General features: G+C 37.9%; 1 protein-coding gene across 5 annotated transcripts in view; it reads right to left on the reverse strand.

Annotated features, from left to right (window-relative positions):
• mre11a (MRE11 homolog A, double strand break repair nuclease) overlaps positions 1 to 21,803 on the reverse strand; it is a 126,351-nt gene that overhangs the window by 61,915 nt on the left and 42,633 nt on the right. For all 5 annotated transcript variants that reach the window (XM_079388046.1, XM_079388048.1, XM_079388047.1 and 2 more), the window contains exons 5-6: positions 10,083 to 10,170; positions 5,972 to 6,113 (exon numbers count right to left, since the gene is read on the reverse strand). In XM_079388046.1, the coding sequence (XP_079244172.1) occupies positions 5,972 to 6,113; positions 10,083 to 10,170 (230 nt within the window). The remainder of the gene's footprint in view (positions 1 to 5,971; positions 6,114 to 10,082; positions 10,171 to 21,803) is intronic.

Genomic DNA, 21,803 nt, shown 5'->3' on the forward strand with positions numbered 1-21,803 from the left:
CAAACGGACAGAACGGTAAAATTAACTGAATTATAATTGCCATGTTACCATTTAGAATTAAACAAACTTGCATTTGTGATGACCAGAGCTGACACAAAAAGTTAGTTGTGGAATGTTTGCACTTTGTAAAGTAAAGGCAGTTCAAGCAAAAAAAAAAAAAAGACTGATTTGTGGGATGACAAATTTAAGAATCTGTCTTAGATCTACTGATCCTATATCCTGACATAAAATCACCTGAAAAGCTAAGGTGAAATACATTGTATTTAGTGTTTATGATAAAGATGATGACATCAGATGAATGATTCTGTTATACAAATTTTGTATCAAGAGGCTCCTGCCAGTTCCTGTTCTCTTATTGTCTAATCGAATGAGCCAGATTACTGAGATTCTCACCTTTTGTTTGTAATGGCTCTTGGTGCCTCTGCCCCAGTCTTTGAAGAGTTATGCTGACTGGATTAGGACTGGTGAAATGGGGTAGGTTGCTACACCCCAGTCAGCAAACACATGTGGGTCCCAGATGGGTGGCACCTGGGCTATCTAACTGGGGTTTGTTATGATAATACAAGCAAGAGGAACTGTGATAATGAAGATAGAATCCTCATGTAGTGGGCTCATTCTAGAGCCTAATATCTAATGGTATAGATGATATATAAATCATTTTAATAGCACTGGACATGTGATTGCAAATACTGACGTTCAACAGTGCTGAAGAATATTAAAATACGTCTTTCACAAACACATACAGACATCAAGAATCAGTGTATTAATCTCAAGAATGGTGACATGATTCATGCTGCAGTGCATTCTGGGTGCAGCACACAAAAGTCATCCTTGGCTCCCAGCATGCATTACAGCATGAATAGCATCACCATTGTTGAGATTCACACACTGATTCTTGATGCATGAAAGAGTTAAAAGAAAATCCAAAGTTAAAAATCCAAACTCAGAATATCTGATCTGTTTTTTTTCTCAGGGTTCGTATGTGAAAATTAAATTCCTTGATAAAAGTAAAGCACTTCCAGTCAGTGATATGCTCTATGAGTGAATATAATGTTATAACCAAGATGACCATCAATAAACAACCAATATCAGCTGATAACCTTTGATTTTAGTTGTTTGATTAACAAACAAAGTGTAGTGTAGCAGTCAAGAGCCCTATTAAATCAAATGCTATTCACCATAATGGTGACTTCAAACCAAGCTCTTACTTTCAATAAAACATCAACATCTGAACCTCAGTAATTCTCAATAAGATCTTCTGTAGACGTCTGACGGAGTTGTTTAATCCTCCTCCTGCTGAGATCTTGAGAGATTTAATATCTTTTATTTGCATAGCTGTTTTGCAGGTTGTGGCTGAAAGTCAATAGTAGTTGTTGTGTTTCTGCTCATTTCTTGTTTCTTAAGCAGGTGTACTCGATCACGAATGATTCGGGCATTTATGTAGATCGGGGATCGGCGCATTCCCCAAAATGAAAATAACGTTAATCCTCTGTGTCTTCAGTAGCTCAGATGTTGGGAGTAAATGACGACTGCTATATTCATTATTATATCCAACAACTAAACACTTCAATCGCTTAATCTGAGACATTTTGTATTCCCCTGCTCAGACCATTATCTAGTTTCGTGTATATTCCATATAGCTAAAGCTGTAAAGCCAACTCCTTGTTACAAATATGATAGAACCATCACTTCTACCACAAAAGACTGCTTTAACTAATCTTCCTGACTTATCTCAGTTCCTCAGCATATCCAATAGCTCAGAACAACTTGGCTCCTTTACGCTTAAGGAAGATTAAGGAAAAGAGTCCAACACCGTGGTATAATGAGCACACTCGGGCCCTAAAGAGAGCAGCCCGGAAAATGGAGCGCAGCAGGAGAAAATCAAAATTAGAGGTACTTCGTATTGCTTGGCGGCAAAATACTCTCTCCTACAGGAAAGCCTTAAAAACCGCTAGATCGGCTTACTTTACGTCTCTTTTAGAAGAAACAAACACAACCAAGTATTTATTCAATACAGTGGCTAAATTAACAAAAAATATAACATCAGCAGGTGCAGACATTACCCAGCAGTACAGTAGTAACGACTTTATGAACTACTTTACTTCCAAGATCAAAACTATTAGAGATAAAATTGTAACCATGCAGCTGTCAGCCACAGTATCGCATCAGATAGTACACTATAGATCCCCTGAGGAACAATTCCACTCATTCTCTTCCATTGGAAATGAAGAATTGTATAAACTTGTTAGATCATCGAAACCAACAACCTGTATGTTAGACCTTGTTCCATCTAAGCTCCTAAAAGAGGTTGTAACGGTGGTGGCCACCCTAGCATAAATAAAGTCTGGTAAAGAAATTTCCGGGCGCCAGCCAAGATTTTTCCTGACAAAATTAAATTAACCCAAGATAGCGAAAATAAATAAACCACCTGTTACAATATTAAGTCACAAAAATAGTCAGAGAAAAAAAAAGGGAAAATTTATTCCACAATGTCCATGGGAAAAAAACGTGTTTGAAAAATTAGGAACAAGAGAAGACAAAATAAGCAAAAATACAAAAAAAAATTTACAAAAAAAAAATATTATATATAGATATATATAGATAGCACTTTGGGTGAATTCAAGAGCGAAATCCATGTAGTAATTGCGTCACACAAGTTCACAGTCATGGTAAGCTGGAGAGTGTATTTCGGTTTCATCAGACACCAGGACAGGTGAATAAGCAGCCGGAACCCGTCTTCAGAACAGCCTTAAAACCAGATAATATTGAAGTGCAAAGCCTAAAAAGTCACGTTGACCTCCGCGACACACCAGATATTGTTCGCCGAAAGCAACAGTTCCAGAAGCGGCCGTCACTGCAAACCTTACTGATGACACAACACCCCTGGGCAAGACTAACTTCCTTATATCCTCCTTCCTTCCACCGTTAATTGAAACACTCCACCCCTAACATACAAAGTGAAAACGAAAATAAACTGGAAAGATTATTGTGGCCCAAAATATTTTGCACTGCCACAAGGTGCTTCCAGAAGTAATAGATTCTCTTCTGAATATTATTAACTCATGTATGACCACATTAGCCCGGTTCTGTCAACACTGCACTGGCTCCCAATTAAACATTGTATACATTTTAAGATCTTGCTAATTACCTATAAGGCCCTGAATGGTTTGGCACCTCAGTATTTGAGTGAGCTCACACTATAGTCCTTCACATCCGCTGCAATCTCAAAACTCTGGCCATTTGATAATATCTAGAATATCAAAATCAACCATTGGTTGATCGTTTTCCTATTTAGCGCCCAAACTCTGGAACAATCTACTTAACACTGTTCAGGAAGCAGACACACTCTGTCAGTTTAAATCTAGATTAAAAGACCCATTTTTGTAACCTGGCTTACACATAATACACTATCGCATTTCTATAATCCAGATCCATTAAAGGATTGTTAGGCTGCATTAGTTCCCGGAACTGGGAACACTTCCCAAAACCCCCGATGTACTTGTTACATCATTAGAAGAATGGTATCTACGCTAATATTGGTCTGTTTCTTTCTTATTACGAGGTCACCGTAGCCACCCAGATCCAGACTGTATCCAGATCAGATGGTCTCTGCAGCCACCCGGATCCAGTCCGTATCCAGATCAGATGGTGGATCAGCACCTAGAGATGACCTCTACAGCCCTGAACGTCAGTGGAGACCAGGACAACTCGATGAGCCCCAGAGACTGATCCCCAGTGAAGACCCTGTCTCCTAGACGGCCATCGGGACAAGACCACAGGAACCAGATGAGTCCTTTGCGCAATCTGACTCTGCTGCAGCCTAGATTTAAACTGCTGATTTTGTCTGGCCAGAGGAGAATAACACTATTTCGACACACTATTTCCCTGTCTAAATACTGTAAAGCTGATATAAAGCCACCTAGTTTTATATCAAGCTGATGTAAAGCTGCTTTGACAGAATTTGCATTGTTAAAATCGCTTTACAAATAATACTGACTTGACTTCAACACAAGTGGCAAAACATCACAAACCTAGCAGTCGATCAAGTTGTACTGATTGTGGATCTCCAACTTCCCAGAGCCCAATGGCCAGTTGGAAAGGTAACCATAGTCCTTCCCAGTGATGACGGTGCAGTCAGAGCTGCTGAAGTAGACATTAAGGACAACACATATACCCGCCCTGTAGCCAAACTGACTGTGCTACCAGAAATGCCTGAAGAATAGTTTCTAGCACCAGCTGCTAAGCTGAGGCAATTGCAACTGCACTTCTTCATCTGCTGTGTGAACAGAACAACATAACTTTTTCACGGTTTCTCAGCAGCAGAAGTCATTATATCCAGGTAAACTTCAGCTGCATCCCAAATGACGCACTATAAACTATGTACTCAACCATGTAGTGTATAAATTATATAAGCAGGGGTGCACATAAGTGGTGTGCATTCACGATCAAAATAAAAAAAATGTGCTGTGAAAATAAGTTGAGACTGCTCATTTGCGTACCGACATGGTTGAGAGCTGTTAATGCACAATTAACATTTTTGATCGACAAATAGAAACACTGGATAAGATTTTTATTTGAACTGAAAGCATAAACCTAGGCTATCCACTGCTGTTTTCAAAGCACAATGAATAACTGTAATAATTTATTCACTGACGCTCTTCAGTCATCAACACTAAACCCAACAGCGCATACTTGCTTGCCGGCAAGTGGCCAAAATAAAAGCTTGCTGATTTGAAGTTTGAAAATGATGAAAATTTATATTAAAAAAAGTAAATTAACATTTTATTTTTAAGTTTACTATAAAACAGTTGTGTTTTTATTTAATACTCCCTTTTAAAAAAAAAATATTATGTTTCTTATTTTATTTAAATAAATAAATAAATAAATAAAATAAAGTGCAATAATATTATAATCACTATTATTATTATTTTTTTTAAGTTATATTTAATGGGTCACACTATGTGCAGTGTGAGGACCAAACCAAGTCTGCAGGTGCTCTTATGAGAACCACGCTGAAAAACTTGTGTGCACCCCTGTACATAAGGTTATTTTGTCATTTATAATAGGAGTTTGATTTCCACTCCCCTTCGCTACATAATTAAAGCTGTGATAGTTGAGTGCATGAAGTGTCCAACATTCCACAATTGCATCATCCGGGTATTTAAAGTGCACTTTTTCTTTTTTGTAATTTTCAGTGTGAACACGAATTCACACTATTTATATTACAAAACGTCATTGAATAGTGTACAAGTGTGCGGTTTGGGATGCACCTTTCGAAAGCACTGAATAGGAGAGTACCACAAACACATTTTCCCATCTGCACAAATAGCAAAAGAAAAACTCCATGATAGTGTTTTCAATCAAAGGAAAACATACAAAGTGCAGTGTTATGAAGGTACATACACTTCCGTGTCACATGATCCTTCAGAAATCATTCTAATATGCTGATTTGCTGATCAAGACATTTCTTATTATTCTCAATGTTGAAAACAGATACTTAATAATTAATACTTATGCAGAAACCATTATATACTACCATTCAAATGTTTGGAGTATGTGAGTGTGTTTTTAAAAGAAATTAATGCTTTTATTCAGCAAATATGCAAACTGATCCACAGTGACAGTAAAAACATTTATAATGTTACAAAATATTTTATTTAAAATAAATGCTGTTCTTTTGAACTTTCTATTTATCAAAGCATACTAAAAATGTTTCCACAAAATATTAAAATATTAAATATTTAAAATACATGCAAATAGAAAATAGTTCTCTCTTATTCACTTTCCCCAGTGTTTTGTAGGTGACAAAAATTACTAACTGGCCTAATGTTCCCCTTCTTACCCCCTAGACCTTTAATAGCCAAAGAAGGGTCATAACAACTAAGAATAATTTAAAAATCATAAGGTTTCCAAACTTTTGGCAAGTACTACTGTATAACTTATGTAATAGTGCTTTATGTTATAAACTTACCAATTCCATAAAGTGCAATCCTGGTGTTTCCTTTCTGCAGAAGAACTGGACTAATCTCAAGTTTCTCTACTGAACGACTGCGGCCAAAATGATTGATCAGGCCAGCACAGCTCAGCAGGTCAATAGCACATAGGCCATCAGCCTGGAACACACATACAAAACCAAACATAAAAACTGTGAAAATAATAACATATACCACCATGAGATTACAACATGAATTTAAGAAAGTTGCTTTCAGGAAATATTTATATTCCAGAATGGTTAAGGGTATAAGTGTGCTACCTACGCAACATTATTCACAGCTTTCAGCTGCATATTTGTTTTTGTAGGGCAGCTGCGACTTACTACATTCAGAAAGAGATTAGAGCAAACAAGAATACATCATACAATTCTACATCATGCCACGCCATTCTAGACTTCAGTTATGAGTTAATATATCTCAACAGGGCTAATGGAGGTTACATAACCATTTTTAATTTTTTTTTTTTTTTGAGCGATTGGCATAAGGTATTTTGTATGGCAAAGCAACCATTTTTTAACCACAGAGGCTGTCATGCCCTTTTTTTAGTTGTTGTTGCTCTTGTTATACAGATGTTTATGGAAACCTCAATATCTCAGCTCAGTATGATCCAAGCTCCTTTGGGGGGGGGGGGAAAAAAAAATCTCTAAAGCACATTTAAAGGTAAAAGGTACTTTGAGGAATTTAGGGAATTCTGTCTTATAAACCACATGTCTCTAGGATTTAAATCACTGTAAAGGCAGATGAAAAGCACTGACATGGAATACAGGAGAAATTGCATTGATATTGAACATTATTGCTGTACATTATTAATACACCATTGCATGAAATGTATTAAAACTGTAAATTAATATACATACACTGTAAACAATTATCGGGATTTTAACGGTAAAAAACTGTGAAAATGCTACGGTAAAAACCTGTTACATGGTTAACGGAAAGTTCCTGTAAAATTTACAGGGAAAAACCGTAAACTGACGTTCCCAGAATTCCCTGCGTTTGAATTTGACGTTTTTTCTTTGAAATAACTATGTTTCTTCTTAGTTTTTTCTTATCAGTTATGTTTATTAGGGTTGTATGTTACATCTAATGTTGTTAAATTAATGTTTATAGCATATTTCAGTTTAATGAGTCTCACCATGATGGTGTTTAGTGCTTGTGTGAATGACACTGTGCACCTTCTGTATATTCTATTGTTTAAAAGTTGCTTGTGATGGGCTTTGGCTCATCATGTGACTTCCTCATCATCACCTGCATTTGGTGGTTATCAGTGTATTTCAAAGGAACAAAACAGATTTCAGTACTTTAATAGGTTGGTATATTAAGATTATATCAGTTAAAGAAATTACGGTATTTAACTGTAAATTTAAGTTAAAACCGTACATTTTATGGATTTTTTTTTTTCAGTGTACAGTTTTTTCAGTTTTGGCTCATAACCTAAAAGTGCCAATTTTAACAAGCTGTAAAAATTTATCTGTGGGGTATATTGAGCTAAAACTTCACATATACGCTCTGTGGACATCAGAGACTTATTTTACATCTTGTAAAAAGGGGCATAATAGGTCCCCTTTAAATATAACTCATTTGAAGTAATGGTGCTTCATATAACATTATCTAAAGAAACAAGTGTTAATGATAAATCCCCTGTGATGTTTGTACTGGCTACTGTATACAGGCCACCAGGGCATCATACAGATTTTATTAAAGAATTTCCTGATTTTCTATCAGAGTTAGTGCTGCCTGCAAGTCTTAATTGTTGGTGATTTTAATATCCACATTGACAATGAAAAAGATGTAGTAGGATCAGCATTCAGACATTCTGAACTCTATCGGGGTTAGACAACACGTGTCAGGACCTACTCATTGTCGAAATCATACTCTAGATTTAATACTGTCACATGGCATTGATGTTCATGGTGTTGAAATTCTGCAGCAAACCTATGATATCTCAGATCATTATCTACTCTTGTGTAAACTCCATAAAGCTAAAACTGTAAGTTCTACTCCTTGTTACAAGTATGGTAGAACCATCACTTCTACTACAAAAGACTGCTTTGTAAATAATCTTCCTGGTTTATCTCAATTCCTCAGCATATCCAACAGCGCAGAAAAATTTGATGCAACAGAAACTATGGACTCTTTTCTAGCACTTTAGATATGGTTGATCCTTTACGCTTAAGTAAGATTAAGGAAAAGAGTCCAACACCGTGATATAATGAGCACACTCGTGCCCTAAAGATAGCAGTCCGGAAAATGGAGCGCAGCTGGAGGAAACCAAATTAGAGGTATTTCATATTGCTTGGTGGGAAACTAACCTATCCTACAGAAAAGCATTAAAAACTGCTAGATCTGATTACTTTTCATCTCTTTTAGGAGAAAACAAACATAACCCCAGGTATTTATTCAATACATTGGCTAAATTAACAAAAAATAAAGCATCAACAGGTGTTGACATTTCGCAAAAGCACAGCAGTAATGACTTAATGAACTATTTTACTTCCAAGATCGATAGTATTAGAGATAAAATTGTAACCATGCAGCCGTCAGCTACAGTATCGCATAAAATAGTGCACTATAGATCCCCGAGGAACAATTCCACTCATCATCTACTATAGGAGATGAAGAATTGTATAAACTTGTTAAATCATCTAAACCAACAACATGTATGTTAGACCCTATTCCATCTAAACTACTAAAAGAGGTGCTTCCAGAAGTCATAGACCCTCTTTTGGCTATTATTAATTTGTCATTGTCATTAGGATATGTCCTCAAAACCTTCACATTGGCTGTTATAAAGCCTCTCATTAAAAAAAACACAACTTGACCCCAGTGGCGGACTGGCCATCTGGAGCACCGGGAGTTTTCCGGTGCCCTTTGCGTAATATATATATACATAAATGGATTGTAGTAAATGTACATATATCCTTCCATCGGCCCAGACGAATGGCGCGGGCCGCGCAGCCCATTTCATTCAAAAACTCTAATTAATTTAATGTGCTCCGGCTCAGTGCAGTGATATATGTGATATATGCAGTATATATGTATGTATGTATGTATGTATGTAGTGTGTATATATATATATATATATATATATATATATATATATATATATATATATATATATATATATATATATATATATATACACACACACACACACACACACACACATATACACAAACACATGAGTGGATAACTTAGCTTAGCGATGATCTTAAGTACATGATTCTGGTTAATACTGTGATGCATTCCTAGTTGGTCCTGGCATGACACATGAATAGCTGGCCATAGGGACCTGTGGTCAGAAATGTATGACTCAAATGCAACCCTTTCCATTACTGACTCATAAACTTCCAAAATTTATGCTCTAACCCTGGCAGCAAATATGCAGTTCTCAATTAGTTATAAAATAATTCTAAAATTAATTGTCTTAACTTATTGACTTACTGTACAATGATTATATGTGCTAACACATACTGTATAAATAACATGACTGTTCTTTGCCACATTTTAGATACTTATTTAAACAGTCATTTTGTCACGTTGCTGTTTTTCAACTCTGAGTGTGCTGTTATACTGTAGAACCAAGGACTTGCAGCTGTAGAGAAGCAGAATCCTCCAGTGCCAGTGCACAGAAGGCTCATCACAGAGCAACTGAACAGTATCACAAACTATCAATGTTGATTTTTACAGATAATCTTTAGTTACTTAAAAACAACTGTCAGTCAATAAGTCAGTCATATTTATTTATAAAGCACATTTAAAAACAACAGCTGCTGGCCAAAGTGCTGTACAAAATTTAAGCATATACCAAAAATACAAAAGTAAACATAGAACAAGGCGACAGATAGTACACTAGTTATGCCACTGCGCTTACTTATGACCATATGCAACAGTTAATAAATAAGTTTTAAGAATAGACTTAAAATCAACGTATGTTGGTGCAGATCTTATATAGGGTGACAAATTGTTCCAAAGCCACCACCTCCTTTCGATTCAACCATCATCTGTGCCAATTAATCAGTAAGATAATCACTACCTGAAAAAAAATTATAATTTTTACAGAGCAAATAAACGAAGGTATTCTCTTACACCAGTTGGGTCATCATGGTTACCATGCACACTGAAGACAGGGATGGAGATGTTGAGATTACTGTCCAAGTAGTTCACCCATGGAAATCTGAAAAATTAAGCAGTAAGGATGATGTGTTTGTATGCATGTTTACATGTGTTTTTTTTAATTTTTTTTTTTAAATCTCTGTACATTTGAACAAAATGCATATTAAAGTAGTATTTCATACTGAACAAACTTTTATCGTTCATCAAACATTTAATGAAAATATTGATATTAATGTGGGTCAGTTTCATTGACAGGTGATGTAATGTGCTTGAAACAGTTTCCCCAATACATAGCTTGAGACTTACATGTACTACATTGAATTTTACGGTCAAACACCGCTGAAATGTTATCTTTTGTGTTAATATACTGAGTGCAACAGAAACAGGAATGCAATAATTCTGACTAAAATATAAATTGATAAAATATTTGTTGAGAAATTAAAATGTATGCAAGAAATTATGTTTTTATGAGAAGTGAATCTGTAATACCACCTTACACTTACAAAGAAAACAAATTATTATTTTTATACTAAAATACAGCAATCAAATTTGTTTAAAATATTGTTTTGTCTTTCAAGTTTCTCAAATCCAGTTAAATTAAATTTTATGTAACATGCTTTACACATAATTCTTGCTATACAATAGCAATTCATATTGACCACGGATGTTGACAGATAATTCACATCTACAAATAAAACAATGCCACATTATGTTTGGTTACTACAGGCGATATGAAGGTTGGAAAATAATTAAATCATTTGGTATCATTTTCTATGAAGCCCATATTTGTAAGAAATTATAAGGGTATTCTTAAGGCACTATAATGAATGCATAATGTATATATGCAGTGGTGTGAAAAAGTGTTGGCCCCCTTCCTGATTTTTTTTTTTTTGGCATGTTTGTCACACTTTAATGTTTCAGATCATCAAACTAATTTAAATATTAAATCAAACATAACACAAGTAAACACAACATGCAGTTTTTAAATGAAGGGGGGTTTTTTTATGAAGGGAAAACAAAATCCAAACCCACATGGCCCTGTGTGAAAAAGTGTTTCAACAATCTACATCTACTTGCATCAGGAACCTCTGAGAGAAGTCTGGACTCTGCAGGACTGGGCTGCAGCACAGCTTTTCTTTTAGGCTATTAAAAGCTTTCTCTCAGTCACCGGTCCAGGGAATAGGGTTCGTCACCGTCTTGGACAGAAGGTTGGTCAGAGGAGCCGCGATGGAGGCGAAGTTTGGCACAAACCTCCTGTACCAGCCCACCAGTCCTAGAAACGACCTCACTTCCTTCTTGGTCTTTGGTTGTGGGCTCCTTTCGAATTGCCTCCACCTTTTCCACCTGTGGTCTCAGCTGTCCGTTGCCCAGGTGATACCCCAGGTAGTTAACCTCTTGCCTTGCCCACTCAGATTTTGAAAGTCGATGCAGACACGCAGTGATCCGTCTTTCTTGGGGACAATCACCATTGGGCTGCTCCCCTCGCTCATTGAAGGTTCAATCACTCCTAACTCCATCATCTTGATCTCCTCCTTCAAGGGTTCCACCAGCCTCTCAGGCACCCAGAAAGGACGTTGCAACATCACGGTGATGGATTGGAAAGGTGGATGGTGTGTTGGGACAGCTCAGTCCATCCAGGCCTCTGACAGAATAAAGCAGGAAACTGGCTCAAGAGGTGCTGCAGGTCTTTCCTTCTGGAGTCTTCTAGGTGAGTTAAACTCACCACAGACGGCTGTCTCTTTGCATCCTCTGATTCCTCTTCCACCTCCGTTACCAGCAGTGATGTTTCCGGGCCCTTACCGGGTGGCACCTTCCACTCCTTTAAAAGGTTCACGTGGTAGGTCTGCCTGGTCTTGCCCTTGTCTGGATGATGAACTTCGTACGTTACTGGCCCCATCTTGCGGACCACAGTGTATGGCCCCTGCCATTTAGCCAGTAGCTTGTTCGTTGAAGTTGGCAACAGGAGTAATACCTTCTGCCCGGGTAGAAACTGTCGTAGCCTGGCGTGTTGGTCGTACCATCTTTTCTGCTCTTGTTGTTTTTCTTATAGGTTCTTTTTAGCCTTTTCTCTGTACTGCTCCAGTCGATCTTGCATCTCTAGCACGTACTGCACGATGCCTTTCTCCTCCTTTGATGCAGGTTCCTCCTCCCAGCCTTTCTTCAGCAGGTCCAGGGGTCCTTGTACCTGCCATCCATAGAGGAACTCGAACAGTGAGAATCCTGTTGACGCTTGGGGTACCTCTCGGTAAGCGAAGAGAACAAATGGTAGCCACTTGTCCCAGTCTCGTCCTGTGTCTGCAACGAACTTCCGAAGCAGGTTCTTAAGAGTTTGGATGAATCTCTCCACAGGACCGTCCGTCTGCAGGATGGTAGGGAGTTGTTCGGATGGCTGTAATGCCCAACTGCTTATTCAGCTGCCCCATCAGCCGTGAGGTGAAGTTCGTTCCCTGGTCCGTGAGTATCTCCTCAGGTATGCCGACTCTGGAGAATAGTTGAACCAGGGCATGAATGATCTTAGGTGTGGTGATAGAACGGAGTGGGAAGGCCTCAGAATACCTTGTGGCGTAGTCGCTGACTACCAGGATGTAGCGATGTCCAGCACTGCTCTTTTCCAACGGCACCACAATGTCCATGGCGATCTGCCTAAAAGGTGCAGAGATGACAGGGAGAGGTTGCAGGTGTGCTCTGCCCTGCTGGATCACAGCACTTGTCTTTTGGCAGATGGTACATGTGTTACAGTGTTTTTGTGCGTTAGTGTATAGTGTGGGCCAGTAAAATCGTGAGCTAACGCGTGCGTATGTTTTCTGTTGGCCCAGGTGACCAGCCCATGGAACAGTGTGTGCAAGGTGCAGAACAAGTGGACGACAACCAGATGGTACAATTAAACGCATCACATCATTGGCTCGCACATACAACATAATTCATCACTACATATGCTTCATTGCACAGATTTGATGGTTTGTCACACTCAGCTTTGACAAATAAAGGTTTCATAGTTTCATCTTCCCTTTGAAGTTGTGCTATATTTCCTGGGACCTTCCAGCCATTGACTTCAAGACCCTCCACTGAGGCATCAGAGGCTGGGGTACCCAGGTACTTCTCAAGCCGCCGTTGGCGTCGTGACTTTTTAGGGCCTTTATTCCCGCCCTGCAGTAGACAACTATCCAAGTCTGGCAGTGGCTGCAGACCTGCCCTGGCCTGAGCTCTAGTAAGAGCAGGACATGACAAATCGACAGTGGTGGTGGTAACAGAATGTTGAGAGTCCTTGATGGTGGGTTGCAAGAGTTCATAAAGCACTGGTAAGTCTCTTCCTAGAATCATATCAGCTGGTAAATTGTCAACTATGACAATTTTAAGTAAGTACATTTGTTCTTGTACCTCCACCATTACCTCAGCTCGGGGATACTGCTTTACGTCCCCATGCACGCTCTAAACAGAGGTAGTATTCACATAATTGACATTATTTACAAAGCATGATTTCAACATTGACAGTACTTCCAGTGTTCAAGAGTGCTTTCAGTTCAGGTCCATTAACAATCACATCATATACATTCTGACTCTCCCCCACAGATTCAAAGTCACAGTCCCCTTCTCTAGGCACATAACAAAACCCCGTAAGTTTTGCTTTACGAGCGGGACACACAGCTGCTTTGTGACCCGGCTGCTGGCAGTAAAAGCAAAGCAAGTCTTTGGCCATTGACTTTGGACCTTGTGCATTCTCAGATAGTTCAACACGACCCCTTTCAGACCCAGAGTTATGAGAAACGCCACGTATGTAAGTACGTATTAACAGCGCATATTTTCTAAGAGACAAGAGACGAATATACTTCGACATGTGCTGATAACAGTATAAATGAATAGACCTGTTTTAAAGACCATCCACAACAACAACAAGGTTGGAGATCCCTGGTTTATAATCCATTATGTATTTTAACAGGTTTGTTCAATAAATCTATATGATTTTTTGCTTTTGATAATTTATTTGAACTAATTATTATTGCATCATTGCTATTATATATGTATTTTAAAAGCTATTGTTCACTTACATCTATTTTTATTACCACAAAAAATGTATTATAATTATATGGAGACTAAATACGTCCTTATCAGATCCTGCATTCTGTACATTCATAACTACAGCTATAGATAATTTCCTATTACACAATAGGTCAGAATCTATATCAGCATCTACATTGTGGGAGACACTTAGTTATCAAGTAGTTATCAAGGGAGAAATAATTTCTATACTCTGTTTTAATGGTTAAAGGTGTAATATGATGCTATTTTAAAGATCATTATTTGGTGTATTAATTCTATAAATAAAAAAATCCTGTCTAATTAAATTGAGTTTTACAGTTTTATCTTTACCAAATTCTGTTTTCCATTATTTTCTGGATTCCATTTTAAAGGTTTCATTAAATTTTAATAATCAAAAGCATCTCCAATTAATTGATTTTATATTAAAAAAGTTTAATAAAAAAAAATATATTTTCTTCAGAAATACTGCACATTTACATTTTTCACCTAAATAAATTCTGGAAAATAATATTTCTGGTAAATACTCCTTTAAAAAGTGTTTTTTTTTTATTATAATTGTATTATTAGTAGACTTGAACACGTGGATATGTTGTCATTCTTACACTATAATACTGAACTTTGATTTCAGTGATTTGGACTATGACATATTTTCTTCTTGCACTGATTTTTCATGTTGCATTTTACTTTTGCTTTAAAAAAAGTATCTCATAGAAATTTGGATTAAATATATTATTATATATTATATATTATTATATATTATTATAAAAATCTCCAGAAACGATTTTACATGTCCATTTACAACCCTAGGATTTCTCCCTAGAATGAAACGGTCTGTTATTGTCTTATTTGGCAGGGTCATGAATAATAATGAGCTCTGCTCTGATTGGCTGTTTCACAGTACGGCTCATCAGCAAGAAGGAAGCACAGGGAGGAAAATATATATTTAAATACTTTCTCTCGCAGTTATATCGTCGGGTAATTATACTGTATATAAAACGCGGGCATCAGGGAGCCGTTATTAATATGAGAGGCATTGAAACTGCTTTTGAACGATCCATCGATCGCGTTATAGTTTCACTTTCAAGAGACGCGATCACACAAACTATGTTTACATTATGGAGCAACAGTACTTACCACACATTTCACAAGATAAGATGCTTGTCAGTGGTGCTCAGGATCTGTAAGTCATTCGCCATCATCCTCATCTCTCCTTACTGAGAGTGAAATCGTATGTACTGTAACAGGCTACCGCTAGCAAGGAGCTAACCATGTCCCTTTAGTGGCTCGCGTTATTTGCTTTCTGTGCCTTTCTGAATACAGACACCAACCCATCCCTGCACTTCACACCCCCTGCACGGCCTGGAACATAAAATTAATTTTGTTATTTTCGCTGTTGTCCGCGCTTGTTTATTTACAATACCTGCAGAGCTTCTGATGGTTCGGCCGGCTTAGAACAAGGGCGGGTTTATGCAAATGTTGGGGGCGTAGTGATCCCGACTGTTGCGTCACAGTCGGTGTTATGTTCTGATTCGCCTGTTTTTCAGTGGTCTTTTTTAATCACGAGATTTACATATGAAGGAGGAAACTATGGTGTTTGAGGCTCACTGTATGTCATTTCCATGTACAGAACTGTTATTATTTAAATATGCCAGGGTAAAGACAGTTTTTCATTCTATGGCACCTTTAAGTAAAATTGTTGATTATTTTGTGGGAAATTAATCGTTTAGATTAATCGATAAATTAGTCGATAGATTAATCGAAATAAAAACAGTCATTAGTGGAAGCCCTATTAGGCTTTGATTTGAATGAAAACAGCGTATACAGTGTGCGGCTGACACAGAACAGCGTACGCTGCTTGCGTCCAGTGGATATGAGGTGGACTAACCCTTTAACCAATCTGCATTTCAGAATACTTTTAAATATAAATCGTTTGTTCTCCAAAATATATAGGGTACTTCATAAGATCTATGCGCAAGAATTAAATCTATCAGTTTTTCCAATCTCTGTTTGTAAAACATGCATTGAAATGCGAAAATACTCTCAATAAACATTGTAACTTTTTTTTCCCCTCTAACACAAGTTTTTTTTTTATTATTATTATTTATCAGTTAAGCACAAAACTAAACATTTCTTTCATTACAAAAACTCAGAATTCGTAAAAATAAATTCTCAATCAGCATTACTTGGAAATTATTTTAAATCCAACGAACATACTCCAACAATTTATATGAAGAAATGAACAATCTTATGTCAAAACAGTCTTATTTTATACAGTAAAATCACAAGTTCAAATACAGCGCTTCTTCACCTAGTGCAAACCAGTTATGAACAGTCTTCTTCTATACTCTAGTGATGGGCGGATCGATCCTAAAGTATCGATACTTTCGATACTGATGTTGTATCGAAAGGATCGATCCTCACATAAAAATATCGATTCTAAAGTGCATTTTTTTAAACCACTAATTTTATTAAGACATTCTGTGCATAAATAAGCTTTTAAGTGTTAGTCTAATTGTGTTAGAGTGATTTCTCCTGCTCGATCGGAACACAAATGCTGAAAGACAAAACCAATCAATCACAGACAGCGTGACTCATGGCTCAGTCACAGTGTTTGTTCAAATAGAGCTACGTTTCCCAAAAGCATCAGAAGCATAAGTAGATCTTTATAAAACATTGCCACATCATTACATTACATAACATTGTTACTATGTATAAAATTAATTCTGAAAAATGCACCACATTTATTTAAACTGGTTGTTAAAAGTTCAAATGGATTGTGTTAGGTTCTGTAATTGCTGTTAATAAAAAAAATATGCTAAAGTTTCACCTTTAGAAGTACAGCAGCCTGGGAGCCCTTTACAAAAATTAACCATGTTTTATTACAGTAACCACAGTTTACCACAGTATTTGTAGTAAAACTGCAGTAACCACAAATTTATCATAAAAATAATAATTTTAGTACTTATGGAACACAATGTTTATTTTTCATGAGGTACCCTCAAAGGTGCACATTTGTTATTTACCCTTAAAGCATGCATACTTGTATGGTACTAATATGCTCCCTTTTAGGGTAGGTGCACCTTTAAGGTTACTGCCCCAGTAAAGGGCTGAAATACAATTTATTTTATTTCTGAGTGTAAACAAAAAACAAAAACAAAAAAAGCCTATGAAATGTAAAAAAAAAAAAAAAAATCTAGTATTAAGTGAGTATAATTACTGATTATATTTTTTTAATAATTTAAAAGATCAGTTTAGTCAATGTATCGGTATCGACGATACTGGGCTTAAAAATATCGGTATCGGATCGAAAATAAAATAAGTGGTATCGCCCATCACTACTATACTCTTTACTTCTCGGTCAATCAGTTCATCTAGCGACCCCTTCTGGGAAACTACAATACTGCATATACTTTTAACAGTGCAAAAAGTTTTGACGGTTTCAAATGATGGCTTTTCTCTGTTTGACCCGTGGCTAAGCCCGTAGTTGGAGAAATGCAGATGCACAGTGTTGCCAAATTAGCGACTTTGGAGACCCGATCCCCCTCTTTCTCTCTTCAAAAAAGCGCCTAGCGACAAATCTTTAGGGTTTGCCCAAATCCTATTTAGTTTCTGAGACTTGCCGGTACTACCGTGCGAACGCACACACCTCTCTCTCTGCGTCTGCTCTGTTCAGCGAGCGGCAGAGAGGAGTAGCGCTTTCAGTTAAACACAGATATTATGGACTTCTGGATTGGCGATGTAAGAGAGAGCAGCAGAGACGAGGACCTCCCAGCCACACTCCTTTAAAATATATTAAAGCGTCTTCTTTTTTTAATCCAATTGCTTCACAATTTAAAATATAAGAACTATATTTAACTCAAAAAAGAGAAATGAGCAACTCGAAGCAGAAGCAAGGTACTGCGCCAGCAACACGATCAGGTGCTACCCTAGCGGGGAAGTTAGCAGCTATGGCAGCAAACGATACCGCTAGCAACAAGGATACACCTAAAAAAGGCATATTTAAACAATTTAAAATCTGAAATAATATATTTACAGGAAACCCACCTACGCATTAGTGATCGTCTTAGGCTTAGGAAATCATGGGTGGGTCAAATTTATCACTCTAAAGCAAGGGGCACTGCCATATTGATACACAAAAACATCCAATTTACAGCGTCTGCGGTCATTGCAGATCCTCAGGGAAGATATGTTATTGTCTTTGTAATTTATATCATGTCCCTGTTTTATTAATCCCTGTTTTATTAGCCCCTAACTGGGATGATGTGAGTTTTGTTAATATGCTTGTTTCTTTGTTGCCAGACGTTAACTCCCATCTCTTGATTTTTGGTGGTGACATAAATTGTGTTATGGATCCATCCCTTGACCGCTCTAATCACAAATCTTTATCCCGTTCTAAGATGGCCCAAACCTTATCTACATTCATAGATCACGTGGGGGCTGTTGATCCTTGGCAATTTCAGTTCCCACACAGCATAGCATATTCCTATTTCTCACAAGTTCACCACTCCAATTCAAGAATCGATTATTTTTTTTATAGATAAACCTTCTCCTTCCTTCTGTTGAACAAATCGATTGTTTACCTATTGTGGAATCAGACTATGCTCCCGTGCAATTAGAGCTTATTTGCAATTCGTGGTATAATGAAAAACCTCTGTGGAGACTAAATACGTCCTTATCAGATCCTGCATTCTGTACATTCATAACTACAGCTATAGATAATTTCCTATTACACAACAGGTCAGAATCTATATCAGCATCTACATTGTGGGAGACACTTAGTTATCAAGTAGTTATCAAGGGAGAAATAATTTCTATACTTCCACTCTCAATAAAAACGTAAACAAAAACTAGACAATTTAATTGATTCTATTAAAAGATTAGATTGCCCATATTCTACATCTCCCTCTATATATATATATATATATATATATATATATATATATATATATATATTATATTATATATATATATATATGTATATGTATATGTATATGTATATGTATATGTATATGTATATGTATATGTATATATATATATGTATATGTATATGTATATGTATATGTATATATATGTATATATATATATATATATATATATATATATATATATATATATATATATATATATATATATATATATATATATGCAGGACGACTTTTAGCCCACCAATTAAAATCTTTTAGCCCACCAATTAAAATCTAAAGATGCCTCTCAAATTATACCTCAAATTAGCAACAGTGACAATGATTTAATAGTTAATCCCATTGAAATTAATAACACTTTTAAGAACTACCTCTGAAAGCCCTGAATCTAACTCTGTAATGTTGGAATTTTTAGACAATGTAGATATACCCACCCTTAATTCTGAGCAGAAAACCTATTTGGATAAGCATATACAAAAAGAAGAAATTGCAACCTCAATGCACGATAAAAAAATAACTCCTGGCCCTGATGGCTACCCTATAGATTTTTATTAAAAAAATTGCAGATAAATTAGCCCCTATTCTTCTTGATATGTTTGTGGATTCTTTGGAAAAGGGTAGCTTGCCGCGAACCTTAAATTAAGCAAACATTATTCTTTTGTTAAAACCTGGTAAAGATCCTGTGAAATGTAATTCTTACAGGCCAATCTCTCTCCTAAACTCAGATATTGATTTTGGCAAAAATCCTCGCTTTACGTTTAGATATACGTAGTAATATAGTAATATTGGCATGAGTACCAAGATGGCGCCGAGCATGGCAGCCGTGTTGCGAGCTCCAAGAAAACTCTGCAGTTTTTCTTATGTTTCTTATGTTTTATTTGTTATTTTGTTGTTTCACGTGTTAGATGTTGTCAGTATAACTGTCTACGATAGACACACGCTTTTGAACATTGGTTCCTTCGTCGCGCAACGCAAACCGGACTTTGAGTTCCTGAACGCCGGCGCCTTGTTTACAGACACCGCATCAGAGCCCTTTGTCTGGGCTGCACGATCGCGACCGAGGAAACGCCGCCGGAAAAGGGGGAAGAGAGCCGGCGTCCTTGTCAGACTCAGACGCCGTCCCCTCCGACCTCCTCTCCCAACTATTTTGCTGGCTAACGTTCAGTCACTGGACAACAAACTCTGTGAACTGCGGGCACGCATCTCATACCAACGGGAAACAAGGGACTGCTGCATTATTTGCCTCACAGAAACCTGGATGTCTGCAGTGGTTCCAGACTCAGCCATCGAGCTCACGGGGTTCTCCGTGCACCGCTCGGACAGAACGAAAGAGCTCACAGGGAAAAGCAGAGGTGGGGGCGTCTGTTTATTTATCAACAACTCGTGGTGTGATGAACGGAACCTACACTCTATTAAATCCTCCTGCTCCCCTGATCTGGAATTTCATATGCTTCTGTGTCGACCATTCTGGCTACCGAGGGAATTTACAGCGATCATAATCACAGCTGTTTACATTCCCCCTCAAGCCAACACAGACCAGGCACTCAAGGAACTGTACGGGAATATAAGTGAGCAGGAAACCGCGTACCCAGATGCAGCGTTTATTGTTACGGGGGACTTCAACAAAGCCAACTTCAGAACAATAGCTCCAAAATACTTCCAACACATCACCATCAACACGCGTGGTGATCGTGTACTTGATCACTGCTACTCTCCATTCCGGGACGCCTACAAATCGCTCCCCCGCCCACCTTTCGGCAAATCGGACCACTCTTCCGTTCTGCTCCTGCCTGCTTATAGGCAGAAACTGAAACGAGAAGCACCCGCCCTCAGGACAATTCAATGCTGGTCGGACCAATCAGACGCTATACTACAGGACTGTTTTGATCACGTGGACTGGGACATGTTCCGGGCAGCGTCTGATGACGACATAGAGGCGTACTCAGATACTGTAACGTGTTTCATCAGGAAGTGTGTAGAGGATGTAGTACCGACAAAAACAATCCGCAACTACCCCAACCAAAAACCGTGGATTAACAGCGATGTTCGAGCAGCCTTGTCAGCGCGGACATCTGCCTTTAAATCCGGAAACTCTGACGATCACAAACAAGCCAGTTATGATCTCAGGAAATCAATCAAAGCTGCCAAACGACAATATAAAAACAAAGTTGAAGAACAATTCAAAACCAACAACGCAAGAAGCATGTGGCAGGGTATCAATAACATCACAGATTTCAGAGGGAATAAACCAGCTACTGTGAACATTGCCGCCTCTGTACCGGACGAACTTAATCACTTTTATGCTCGTTTCGAGGCTCACAACACCGCCCACACAGAGCGCGCTCCCGCGGCTGTAGCAGAAGAGGCGAGCGCACTTTCCTTTTCTGTCGCAGATGTAACCCGATCCTTCCGACGGGTGAACATCCGCAAGGCTGTGGGTCCCGATGGCATCCCAGGCCGTGTGCTCCGAGCATGCGCATTCCAACTGGCCGGGGTTTTCACAGACATTTTTAACCTTTCCCTCTCTCTGTCTGTGGTTCCCGCATGCTTCAAAAAAATCCACCATTGTGCCCATACCAAAGAAAAATAAAATCACATGCTTGAATGACTGGAGGCCCATTGCTCTGACACCCATCTTCAGCAAATGCTTTGAGAAACTCATCAGAGACTACATCTGCTCTGTGCTGCCTGACTCACTGGATCCCCTACAATTCGCATATCGCAGAAACCGTTC

Source organism: Barbus barbus, assembly GCF_936440315.1.
Source record: "Barbus barbus genome assembly, chromosome: 31".
NCBI lineage: Eukaryota > Metazoa > Chordata > Actinopteri > Cypriniformes > Cyprinidae > Barbus > Barbus barbus.